At 56.2% G+C, this 12,591-nt stretch overlaps 1 protein-coding gene across 1 annotated transcript in view; it reads left to right on the top strand.

Moving 5' to 3' along the window:
• The window catches only part of DLST (dihydrolipoamide S-succinyltransferase), a gene marked incomplete at its 5' end in the record, with an annotated part of 166,900 nt that overhangs the window by 133,266 nt on the left and 21,043 nt on the right, over positions 1-12,591 (top strand). The window contains one exon of the mRNA XM_029598424.1: positions 9,607-9,774. Within this exon, the coding sequence (XP_029454284.1) occupies positions 9,607-9,774 (168 nt within the window). The remainder of the gene's footprint in view (positions 1-9,606; positions 9,775-12,591) is intronic.

The following is a 12,591-nucleotide window of genomic DNA, read 5'->3' as shown; positions in this document are numbered from 1 at the left end:
TTAGGGGAGTGCATAACATTTTTTTTTGTCCCCATTTCGTTTTCGGGTCTGGGGAGGGCCATTTCGGTCCACTCCCCAGATCAGAAAACTTTTACTGTTCTCTTTCCCACCCCCCAAACCCCCCCTCCATCCCAACCCTTTAAATTTAATTAACTACAACACCCACCCTCCTGACCCCCCCAAGACTTGCCAAAAGTCCCTGGGGAGGGGGTTGTAGTTAGTTGTTTTTATATTCCCTCCATAAGACGCACAAACATTTTCCCCCCACTTTTGGAGGAAAAAAAGTGCATCTTATGGAGGGAAAAATACGGCATCTGGGAAAGCGGGCTTAGTGCGAGAGCACTTTAATAACGTGGTGGCCCAGGAGGGGAGGGAGAGGAGCAGGTCCTGCCACGAGTAACGTGGTGGCCCAGGAGGGGAGGGAGAAGAGCAGGTCCTGCCACGAGTAACGTGGTGGCCCAGGAGGGGAGGGAGAGGAGCAGGTCCTGCCACGAGTAACGTGGTGGCCCAGGAGGGGAGGGAGAGGAGCAGGTCCTGCCACGAGTAACGTGGTGGCCCAGGAGGGGAGGGAGAGGAGCAGGTCCTGCCACGAGTAACGTGGTGGCCCAGGAGGGGGGGAGAAGAGCAGGTCCTGCCACGAGTAACGTGGTGGCCCAGGAGGGGAGGGAGAAGAGCAGGTCCTGCCACGAGTAACGTGGTGGCCCAGGAGGGGAGGGAGAGGAGCAGGTCCTGCCACGAGTAACGTGGTGGCCCAGGAGGGGAGGGAGAGGAGCAGGTCCTGCCACGAGTAACGTGGTGGCCCAGGAGGGGAGGGAGAGGAGCAGGTCCTGCCACGAGTAACGTGGTGGCCCAGGAGGGGAGGGAGAGGAGCAGGTCCTGCCACGAGTAACGTGGTGGCCCAGGAGGGGAGGGAGAAGAGCAGGTCCTGCCACGAGTAACGTGGTGGCCCAGGAGGGGAGGGAGAGGAGCAGGTCCTGCCACGAGTAACGTGGTGGCCCAGGAGGGGAGGGAGAGGAGCAGGTCCTGCCACGAGAAACGTGGTGGCCCAGGAGGGGAGGGAGAAGAGCAGGTCCTGCCACGAGTAACGTGGTGGCCCAGGAGGGGAGGGAGAGGAGCAGGTCCTGCCACGAGTAACGTGGTGGCCCAGGAGGGGAGGGAGAGGAGCAGGTCCTGCCACGAGTAACGTGGTGGCCCAGGAGGAGAGGGAGAAGAGCAGGTCCTGCCACGAGTAACGTGGTGGCCCAGGAGGGGAGGGAGAGGAGCAGGTCCTGCCACGAGTAACGTGGTGGCCCAGGAGGGAGGGAGAGGAGCAGGTCCTGCCACGAGTAACGTGGTGGCCCAGGAGGGGAGGGAGAGGAGCAGGTCCTGCCACGAGTAACGTGGTGGCCCAGGAGGGGAGGGAGAGGAGCAGGTCCTGCCACGAGTAACGTGGTGGCCCAGGAGGGGAGGGAGAGGAGCAGGTCCTGCCACGAGTAACGTGGTGGCCCAGGAGGGGAGGGAGAGGAGCAGGTCCTGCCACGAGTAACGTGGTGGCCCAGGAGGGGAGGGAGAGGAGCAGGTCCTGCCACGAGTAACGTGGTGGCCCAGGAGGGGAGGGAGAGGAGCAGGTCCTGCCACGAGAAACGTGGTGGCCCAGGAGGGGAGGGAGAAGAGCAGGTCCTGCCACGAGTAACGTGGTGGCCCGGGAGGGGAGGGAGAGGAGCAGGTCCTGCCACGAGTAACGTGGTGGCCCAGGAGGGGAGGGAGAGGAGCAGGTCCTGCCACGAGTAACGTGGTGGCCCGGGAGGGGAGGGAGAAGAGCAGGTCCTGCCACGAGTAACGTGGTGGCCCGGGAGGGGAGGGAGAGGAGCAGGTCCTGCCACGAGTAACGTGGTGGCCCGGGAGGGAGAGGAGCAGGTCCTGCCACGAGTAACGTGGTGGCCCAGGAGGGGAGGGAGAGGAGCAGGTCCTGCCATGAGTAACGTGGTGGCCCGGGAGGGAGAGGAGCAGGTCCTGCCACGAGTAACGTGGTGGCCCAGGAGGGGAGGGAGAGGAGCAGGTCCTGCCACGAGTAACGTGGTGGCCCAGGAGGGGAGGGAGAGGAGCAGGTCCTGCCACGAGTAACGTGGTGGCCCGGGAGGGAGAGGAGCAGGTCCTGCCACGAGTAACGTGGTGGCCCAGGAGGGGAGGGAGAGGAGCAGGTCCTGCCATGAGTAACGTGGTGGCCCGGGAGGGAGAGGAGCAGGTCCTGCCATGAGTAACGTGGTGGCCCAGGAGGGGAGGGAGAGGAGCAGGTCCTGCCACGAGTAACGTGGTGGCCCGGGAGGGAGAGGAGCAGGTCCTGCCACGAGTAACGTGGTGGCCCAGGAGGGGAGGGAGAGGAGCAGGTCCTGCCATGAGTAACGTGGTGGCCCGGGAGGGAGAGGAGCAGATCCTGCCACGAGTAACGTGGTGGCCCAGGAGGGGAGGGAGAGGAGCAGGTCCTGCCACGAGTAACGTGGTGGCCCAGGAGGGGAGGGAGAAGAGCAGGTCCTGCCACGAGTAACGTGGTGGCCCAGGAGGGGAGGGAGAAGAGCAGGTCCTGCCACGAGTAACGTGGTGGCCCAGGAGGGGAGGGAGAAGAGCAGGTCCTGCCACGAGTAACGTGGTGGCCCGGGAGGGAGAGGAGCAGGTCCTGCCACGAGTAACGTGGTGGCCCAGGAGGGGAGGGAGAAGAGCAGGTCCTGCCACGAGAGAAGGATTAACCCCAGCAGATTAAAAGGTTATGGGATCCCATTGTGGATTAGTGACTGCTTCAAAGGCAGGAAACACTGCGACCTCTGCTGTTTAACATATTCATGAATGATTTGGAAAAGGGAGTAAGTAAGATTATCAGAATTGCATAGGAGATAATATTCACAGTTGTTAAACATTAACAGGTTGTGAGGAGTTGCAGAAGGACTTTGCAAGGCTGGGAAACAGCACCAAATGGCAAATGAAATTTCATGTAGACAAGTGTTGCATAGAGTGAAGAATAATCCAAACTATAGGCACCACCAACCAGGGAAAGGATCTTAGTGCCTTGAAATCCTCAGCTCAGTGCAGCCGTCAAGAAAGCAAAGCGAATGTTGGTAATGATTCGGCCAGGAATGGAGAATAGAGCAGAAGACAGCCTATACTGCCTCTGTGTGGCTCCATGGTGCGACTGCGCCCTGAGTATTGTGTGCCGGTCTCACCCCCGTCTCAAAAAAGACAGTGGGACTAGAAAAAGTGCACAAATGATAAAGGGCATGGAATGGCTCTGAGAGGGGATGGAAGTTTCTAGTGGGATGGGACAGTTCTTAACCCTTATCACTGTACTAAAGCTACAGCACACTCCATAAAACTAGTAGTTCCCTGTACGTACCTGGATCAGTCCAGACCGTGGGTTATGTCCCCAATCCAGCAGATGGAGTCAGCACAAGCTTTGAGGGGGCGTTCCCATATATACTACTACCCCCTCTGCAGGAGTTCAGTATCTTCTGACTCCAGCAGATGCGAGTAGGGTATCCGGGGATTCTCCCATTGCTATAGGTTTCCCTGTGATTTTCTTACTTGTTTTTCACTTTGGCCTCTGCCTTTTTGTGTTTCTTTGGATCAAGTTTTGTAATTTAAAAAAAAAAAAAAGTCTGAAAAAGTTTCAATTTAGGGAGCTGCCTTTTCCTTACCCTCTGTGTCTCTCTGTGTCTCTCTCTTGCCTGCGCTGCGGCTTGAACGGGGTAAGTTTGGTTTTGGGTCTGTTGCCTTTTTCTTTGCAGCTCTCTCACCTTCTGTGCCTAGCGGATGCCGGTGGAGCCGGCCTCTCCGCGCTGATTTTTGCTTGCGGCGGCCATTTTGCAGCTCCTCAGGGGCTGCTGTGGCAGGCAGGGAGGACGTTTTCGGCGGGTCGTGCGGCCAGGAGGGCCCCCCCCCCGCGGCACTTGGATCCTCACCCGGCGGGCAGTGCAGGCCGACAGGGCCCCCCCGCGGCACCGTTTTTCATTCGCTCGCGGCCCCCCCCGAGGCTCAGGTAGTTAATTACCGCTGTTTTCGCTGCCGTTCTTTGCTGCCACGTGATCACGATGCCGCGACCATCTCGTTGTTCGGCCTGCGGGGAGCCGGGGTCACGCATCTCTCGGGAGGGCATCTGCGCTCGGTGCCTCCCCGGGGGGGAGGGCACCTCGCAGTCCCTCACCGATTTTGCCTTCTTTCCCAGTTTGCCCAGGTAGCGTGGGCCGGCCCCTCCCCCATTCCTGGCGGGAACGGCGGCCATTTTGAATACACAGCGCCCTGAGGGGTCTCAGGGAGCGCTGGAAGATAGAGAAGCGGTTGCTGCTTCTCTCCCGACCCTGATTCCGGAACCGGGCCACAGGGACAGGGTACAACGGTCCCTCCGTCATCCGGAACCCCCTTGAGCAGGCCGGGGTTTTCCCCGGAATTTATTCTTCTGATGCACACGGCATACTTGCAGGGGCTGGACGCCCCGGCGGGCCCTCCCCCGGCCAAGGTACCCCGGATGTCGACTGTTTCCCAGGCCCCCCCCCCCCCCCGTCTTGATGGGAGTGGGGGCCCCCAACCCCCCCGTTCGGGTCCGGCTCCCACCAGGACCGGTGGGAGCGGCGTCCGGACCAGCGGCTCCTGACCCTGATGTTACGGACTTGGGCCCAACGGACTCCACGCCGGAGGGGGAAGATCCGCGCACGTTGCGTCTCTTCCAGAGGGAAGAACTGGATGACCTGATACCGCTGATTATTCAGGAGTTGGACCTGGACCCTCCACCGGACCCGCCCGCGCCGGTAGCGCCCGCGGTGGTCACCTCGTCGAAGAAGGGGGATCCGGTCCTGGCGGCTCTTCGTCCAAGGGCCCGGGCTTTTCCCATCCACGAATCTTTTCTTCAGCTTCTCACTAGGGAGTGGGACACCCCGGAGGCTTCCCTGAAGGTCGGACGTACCATGGAAAAGCTGTATCCTCTTCCGGAAGATTTCCTGGCTCTCATAAAGGTAGACTCCGCGGTGTCGGCGGTCACGAAGAGGACGACGATCCCAGTGACGGGAGGAGCGGCCCTGCGGGATACGCAGGATCGCAAGTTGGAAGTTTTCCTAAAAAGGGTTTTTGAAGTCTCCGCGCTGGGGATGCGAGCAGCGATGTGCAGTTCCCTTGCCCAGCGGGCGAGCCTCCTCTGGGTACAACAACTTCTCACGTCCCAGGCCCTGCCTCCCGAGGAGGCCGCCCAGGCGGATAGGCTGGAGGCGGCGGTGGCGTACGGGGCGGATGCCTCGTACGACCTGTTCAGGGTGCTGGCACGATCCATGGCTTCGGTTGTAGCGGCTCGGCGTTTGCTGTGGCTTCGCAATTGGGCGGCGGATACGTCTTCCTAGTCGAGTCTGAGTTCCCTGCCTTTCAGGGGTAAGTTCCTCTTCGGGGAGGATTTGGATCAGATCATCAAGTCCCTGGGGGAAAATGCGGTGCATCGGCTGCCGGAGGACAGATTCCGCTCTTCTAGGGCGTTTTCTTCATCTCGGACCAGAGCCAGGGCACAACGCCGCTACAGGAACTACAGACCGATGGGCTCCAGGTCCTCCGCCCCCAGGTCTCAGCCCTGGTTGCGCTCCTTTCGCGGGCGTCGGCCCGCGCGCCCCGCCCCCGGGGCGGGACACCCCTCTCCCAAGTCCTCGCAATGATGCCAGGCTCGCCCACTCCGCCGTCCCCAGGATTGGGGGCCGGCTGGCGTGGTTCTATCAGGAGTGGGCGCAAATTACATCAGACCAGTGGGTCCTGGACACCATAGGACGCGGCTACGCATTGGAGTTTGTCCGCGCTCCGCAGGGAAGGTTCATCTTCTCCCCCTGCGGATCGGGACCCAAGCGCAGGGCGGTGCAGCTGACGCTCGACAGGCTTCAGGAGATCGGCGCTATTGCGCCCGTGCCCTTAGGAGAGGTGGGCTCGGGCCATTATTCCATTTACTTCGTGGTGCCAAAGAAGGACGGCTCCTACCAGCCCATCCTGGACCTCAAGGAGGTCAACAGGGCCCTCCGTGTGGTCCGGTTCCGCATGGAAACGCTGCGGTCTGTGATCACGGCGGTGCATCGGGGGGAGTTTCTCGCCTCCCTGGATCTGACGGAGGCCTACCTGCACATCCCCATCCGCCAGGAGCATCAGCGTCTTCTCCGGTTCAAGATCCTGGACCAACATTTCCAATTCATAGCCCTCCCGTTCGGGTTGGCGACGGCTCCGCGCACTTTCACCAAGATCATGGTGGTGGTGGCGGCTGCCCTGCGGAAGGAGGGCGTCCTAGTTCATCCTTATCTGGACGATTGGCTCGTTCGAGCGAAATCTTTCCACCACGGGCAGACAGCGGTAGCCCGGGTGGTACAGTTCCTGCAGTCCCTGGGATGGGTGGTGAATTTCTCCAAGAGCTCCCTCGTGCCCTCGCAGCGTTTGGATTTTTTGGGGGCGACCTTCGACACCCGTCTGGGCAAGGTTTTTCTACGTCAGGACAAGGCGCACTCCTTGCGGGATCACATACGGCGGTTCTCTGCGTTACCAGATCCCACCTCCTGGGACTACCTGCAGCTCCTGGGGGTGATGGGCTCCACCATCGACATGGTCCCTTGGGCGTTTGCGCACCTCCGGCCCCTACAGAGGGCTCTCCTCTCCCATTGGAAACCGCTCTCGCAGGATTACCAGGTGATTCTCCCGCTGCCGCAGCCGGCCAGGAACAGCCTGAGCTGGTGGATGGATCCAGCGAGTCTGGCTCGCGGCGTGTCCCTCGATCTGCCAGATTGGATGGTGGTCACCACCGATGCCAGTCTTGTCGGCTGGGGAGCAGTGTGCGACCGCAGCGCCATGCAGGGGACGTGGTCCGAGGAGGAGTCGAAGTGGTCCATCAATCGCCTGGAGACCAGAGCGGTCAGACTGGCTCTGCGACACTTCCTGCCCCTTCTTCGGAACCGGGAGGTCAGGGTCTTGTCGGACAACGCGACCACCGTGGCCTATATCAACCGACAAGGCGGCACTCGCAGCCCGCAGGTCGCGCTCGAAGCAGCGATGTTAATGCAGTGGGCAGAGCGACATCTGGTCCGCCTAGCGGCTTCGCACATCGCAGGAGTAGACAACGTCCAGGCGGATTTCCTCAGTCGCCAGCTACTGGATCCCGGAGAATGGGCCCTGTCCGACGAGGCGATGCAGCTGCTTGTCCATCGGTGGGGGTCCCCCCACCTGGATCTGATGGCGTCCGCGCAAAACGCCAAGGCTCCCCGGTTCTTCAGTCGCCGCAGGGAGCGAGGTACGGAGGGAGCCGATTCCCTGGTGCTCCCGAGGCCGTCCCACCTTCTTCTCTACGCATTCCCGCCGTGGCCGCTGGTGGGCAGAATACTCCGCCGAATAGAGGCTCATCAGGGGACTGTGATCTTCGTCGCGCCAGAATGGCCCAGGCGTCCCTGGTTTGCAGACCTGCTACAGCTGGTTATCGACGGACCCATCCGGCTGGGACATCTTCCCCACCTCTTGCACCAGGGTCCGGTATTTTTCGATCAGGCAGAACTCTTCTGTCTTGCGGCCTGGCTTTTGAAAGGCGCCGCCTCCGGCGCCGGGGCTACCAGGAGGTGGTAGTGTCAACGCTGTTGCGCTCTCGGAAGACGTCAACGTCGGCGGCCTACGTTCGAGTCTGGAAGGTGTTCGAGTCCTGGTGTTCCAGCCAAAACACGGGACCCACTACGGCTTTGGTTCCTCAGATCCTGCAGTTTCTGCAAGCAGGGGTGGACAAGGGGCTCGCCTATAATTCCCTACGGGTTCAGGTGGCCGCCCTTGGCTCGCTCTTGCGCGATGGGAGCTTGCTGCTACAGCACCCGGACATTGTGCGTTTCCTCAAGGGTGTTAAACATTTGCGGCCTCCGTTGCGAGATCCTTGTCCCTCCTGGAGTCTCAACCTCGTCCTTCGCTCCCTGTCGGGACCTCCGTTCGAGCCCCTGCGGAGTGCAACGCTTAAGGATCTCACTCTTAAGACAGTGTTTCTGGTGGCAATCTGTTCCGCTCGCCGCATATCGGAACTGCAGGCTCTTTCGCGTAGAGAGCCTTATCTACATTTCTCCGATTCTGGAGTTTCCATCCGCACCGTTCCATCATTTCTCCCGAAGGTGGTGTCTGCGTTTCATGTGAATCAAACGGTGGAACTGCCGTCCTTCTCTTCGTCTGAGCCGAAGTCCCTCCGTCTCTTGGACGTCAAGCGCACTCTGCGTCTCTATCTGGAGGCTACGAATGCTTTCCGGACGTCTGACCATCTCTTCGTGCTTTGGTCTGGCCCTAGGAAGGGGGCCCAGGCCTCGAAGACGACCATCGCCAGATGGCTGAAGGCTGACATTGCAGCTTCCTATATTGGGATGGGGCGGACTCCCCCTCCCGGTATTGTCGCGCACTCTACACGTTCTCAGGCGGCCTCCTGGGCGGAGTCTCGCTCGGTTTCTTCTCAGGAAATCTGTAGAGCAGCCACCTGGAAATCGCTACATACGTTCTCGAGGCACTATCGCCTACATCTCGCCTCTCCAGTCTATGGGCATTTTGGCGATCAGGTTCTCCAAGCAGGCCTCGCAGGACCCCACCCGATTTAGGGAAGCTTGGGTACATCCCACTGTCTGGACTGATCCAGGTACGTACAGGGAAAAGAAAATTATTACTTACCTGCTAATTTTCGTTCCTGTAGTACCATGGATCAGTCCAGACGCCCACCACGTCTGGGTTTCTCAGCCTGCTCGGATCTCCTCTGAGTCTTTCCTTCATGACTCTTTCAGATTCTACTGTTCTTCGCAGCTCCCTACAGGTTGTCTAGCTGCGTTCAATGTTCTCTACACGTTGGTAGGATACTTGCAGTTTGCGTTCGTTATTATAGTTGCACGGCTTTTGTTGCCGGTTATTTGGAAACTTGATCCAATAAGGGGTTCTGTTTTCTACTCGGGCTTTGATATACTCGATACTGAACTCCTGCAGAGGGGGTAGTGGTATATAGGGTGACGCCCCCTCAAAGCTTGTGCTGACGCCATCTGCTGGATTGGGGACATAACCCACTGTTTGGACTGATCCATGGTACTACAGGAACGAAAATTAGCAGGTAAGTAATAATTTTCTTATAAGTTGTAAAACAAATCTGAAAAAACGTGTTTTCACTCAGCACATAGTCAGGCTGTGGAATTTGTAGCTGGGTTTGGAAAAGTTCCTGCAGGAAAAGTCCATAAGCAATTATTAAGCGGGCAGTCTTGGGAAAGCACTGCTTATCTATGGGAATGAGAATTGGGATCCTGCCAGGTATTTGTGACCTAGATTGGCCACTTTCCGAGACGGCGTCTGTTGGATTTGGTGGAGCTTTGATCTGACTTAGTTTGGCATCGCTCATGTTTTTAAGAAGCTGAGAGCCCCTGAGAGCAAAGAGGAGGAAGCCACTGGGTGTGAAGAAGAGGTTGGATGAGTCCCCAGAATGAGAGCTAGAGGAGGAAGAGATCCTGGGTGTGAGGACGTGGAAGCCCTGGGAAGGGGGAGGGAATAAATAATACACTTGGGAGGTGGAGAGCTACGTCTCGTGCATACCATGCAGTTTCTTGGGTTTGAAGCCAGGCTTTCTTTTCCTTGCTTACATTTCAGGCTCGCAAGAATGAACTTGCAATTGAAGATATGGATGGGGGAACCTTCACCATCAGTAATGGGGGCGTGTTTGGCTCCCTCCTTGGTACCCCCATCATTAACCCCCCGCAGTCTGCAATACTGGGCATGCATGCAATCTTTGACAGGCCTGTTGCCATTGCAGGCAAGGTGAGTCCTCGGTAATCTGGGACTGGGAAAAGTAGTAAGAAGTGCTAGAATAAGAAGCTGGAAGGGGACAGATTCAGGAATCACATCCTCCAGGGAAATGTGGTAGATGCATGGAACAGCCTGTGATGGTGCTGGGGAGGAAGGGTAGAGCTCTCTGCTGCTGTTTGAAAGGAAAATGAGCCGCCATATTCTCTTTGTACATGAGACAGGCGCTGGTCCCTTCTTTAACATCTCTCACTTTCTGCCTCGCTTTCATTCCAGCCCCTTGATTAGGAAGAGTTTGCTTTCTGCAGGCCCTCCTTCACAAAAGCTATGAAAACTTATTATATGAACAACTCTAAGGAGAATTGGCTCACTCCAGCTCTTTTCTTTTATCACCTTGTGTGGTGAAGCGGGTTTTGCATGCTCTGTAGTTACTGTGCTGCCTGTGCCACATTTCCTCTGTGCTGGCCTAGTTCAAGCAGGGGCTTTGGATGCTGCCTTGACTGAAGGTGGCTTGATCAGCCTGGATATCCCAGCATCCCTCAGAAGACGTGACACTGAAACACCCTGCAGTGCCATTCGCCAAAAATCGATTCCTAGTCGAAAGGCTATTGGTGATACAGTTGTTCTAGTACTGTCTGCACTGATTGGCCCTGCAAACAGAGAACCAGACGTGAAAGTACTGGAGCTCTGCAGTCGCACGGGCTGGTACAGTACACGGTGCTCCAGACACACACTGTACTGTATCGGACGCACGTTTTCAACGCGCTAGCTTTACCCCTTATACAGTAAGGGGTAATAGCGCGTCCAAAACGTGCGTCCAACCCCCCTGAACTAATAGCGCCCGCACCATGCAAATGCACGCTGATGGCCCTATTAGTTATTCCTGCACGATACAGTAAATAAAATGTGCAGCCAAGCCCCACATTTTACTTTCAGAAATTAGCACCTACCCAAAGGCTGGCGTTAATTTCTGCCAGCACCAGGAAAGTGAAAAGCAGAAAAACTGCTTTTCTCTACAGCCTTTGACTTAATATCACAGCGATATTAAGTCGGAGGCCCCAAAATATAAAAAAATTTTAAAAAAATGTTTTAAATCTGCTGGTGGCCCATGGGCCGGAAGACGGATGCTCAATTTAGCCGGCGTCCGTTTTCCAAACCCGTGGCTGTCAGTGGGCTCGAGAACCAACGCCGGAAAAATTGAGCGTCTGCTGTCAAACCCGCTGACAGCATCTTCTCCCCCCCTGAATCACACGCACAGGAGACTGGGCGCTCGCCCGCTCTCCTGCGACTTTTACTGAATGGGCCCATCAGGAGTGCGGAGGGAGCAGATCTCTGTACTGAGGCTTTGTGGACAACGTGTTTCCTGATCTCCCCAGGAACTAATGAGTAGTGAAAACTGTTTAGATAATTTTTGCTGTATAATCCTTGTTCTTTTCCCTGTTTCTGTTTGCAGATTTAATGTTTTGTCCGTTCACTGTTCTTACTTTTTGTTTAAAAACTTTGTTAGTTTGTTAGCTCTGCCTGACTTGGACTGACTAGCGACCCAATATTGTGTGTATTTCTAGGAACTCTGTGATCCTTGGATTGTGAGAGGTACCACTGTCCTTAGGAGCACGTGCGTAGGTGCAGCTGGGCATAGGCAGTGCAGGGACCTTCCAAGTGGCCACAGGGTTACCCTGAGTCAGTGCTAGGGGTAACATGACACCTTGTTATAGAAAGTTGTACGTTAGTGTCTTATTTCTCACTGCTTTCCTGACTTCTGGAGGGTAAGAAGCTTGCTCTGTGGACAAGCAGGAACAATGCAACCACACAAGTGGGTGATGTCGTCTGATGGCGCCGAGTTGGGAATTGCTCTCATCTCAGAAAAACAAAAGGCATTTCTAAGCATGTACAGGAGTTCCCACGCAGCTGCTGTTGCCGTGCACATCCCTCAGTCTTTTTTTTTTTGTCTGTCTTGCGAACAGTTGGTTTCTGCTCTCTCAGCTGGTTCTAGTGTAAAAAAAACCCCCCAACCTTATATAATGTTTTCTTTCTACTTCACAAGTCTTCAAATGTAGGTAAAAAGCCATTCAAGCTATGCTCTAAATGCCACTATAAAGTGACAAATCTGGATCTACATGACCTTTGGTTTAAGGTTCCTGGGCTCTAACCCTAATCCTGATCCCTATAACCGAATCCCTCACAAAAACACTGAAATTCTGGGACAACTGCCTCCAAGTAATCAACGACCTCCTTACTACCTTAAACCTTGTGCTCAACACGTCCAAGACAGAAATGCTCCTTATATCTCTCAACCACAAAGATAGCCTACATTCAAGTCACACCAACACCCTGGTCAGCCAAGCAAGAGATCTCGGAGTTATAATTGATAACCAGCTAAATCTTAAAATGTTCATCACCAACACAACCAAAGACTGCTTCTTCAAACTTCAGGTACTAAAAAGACTCAAACCGCTACTGTACTTTCAAGACTTCAGATCGGTACTCCAGGCCATTATATTCTCTAAATTAGATTACTGCAATTCCATTCTGCTAGGCCTTCCCGCTTCCTCCACCAAACCGCTTCAGATGCTACAAAATTCGGCCGCTAGAATTCTAACAAACTCCAACAGAAGAGACCACATCACACCCATCCTAAAAAACCTGCATTGGCTTCCAGTAAACTTCAGAATTCTACACAAGTGTCTCACCATCATCCATAAAGCTATCTACAACAGAACACCCATCGATTTACACTACCCACTCACGCTGCGCTTCTCTTCCAGACCCATCAGAGAAGCATATAAAGATTCGCTACCCACCCCCTCAGCCAAATTCACACACCTCTCATCC

This window comes from Rhinatrema bivittatum, chromosome 4 (genome assembly GCF_901001135.1).
Source record: "Rhinatrema bivittatum chromosome 4, aRhiBiv1.1, whole genome shotgun sequence".
In the NCBI taxonomy this organism is placed as follows: Eukaryota; Metazoa; Chordata; class Amphibia; order Gymnophiona; family Rhinatrematidae; genus Rhinatrema; species Rhinatrema bivittatum.
Note: the sequence above shows the minus strand (reverse complement) of the source record. Positions and strands in the feature narration are given on the sequence as shown.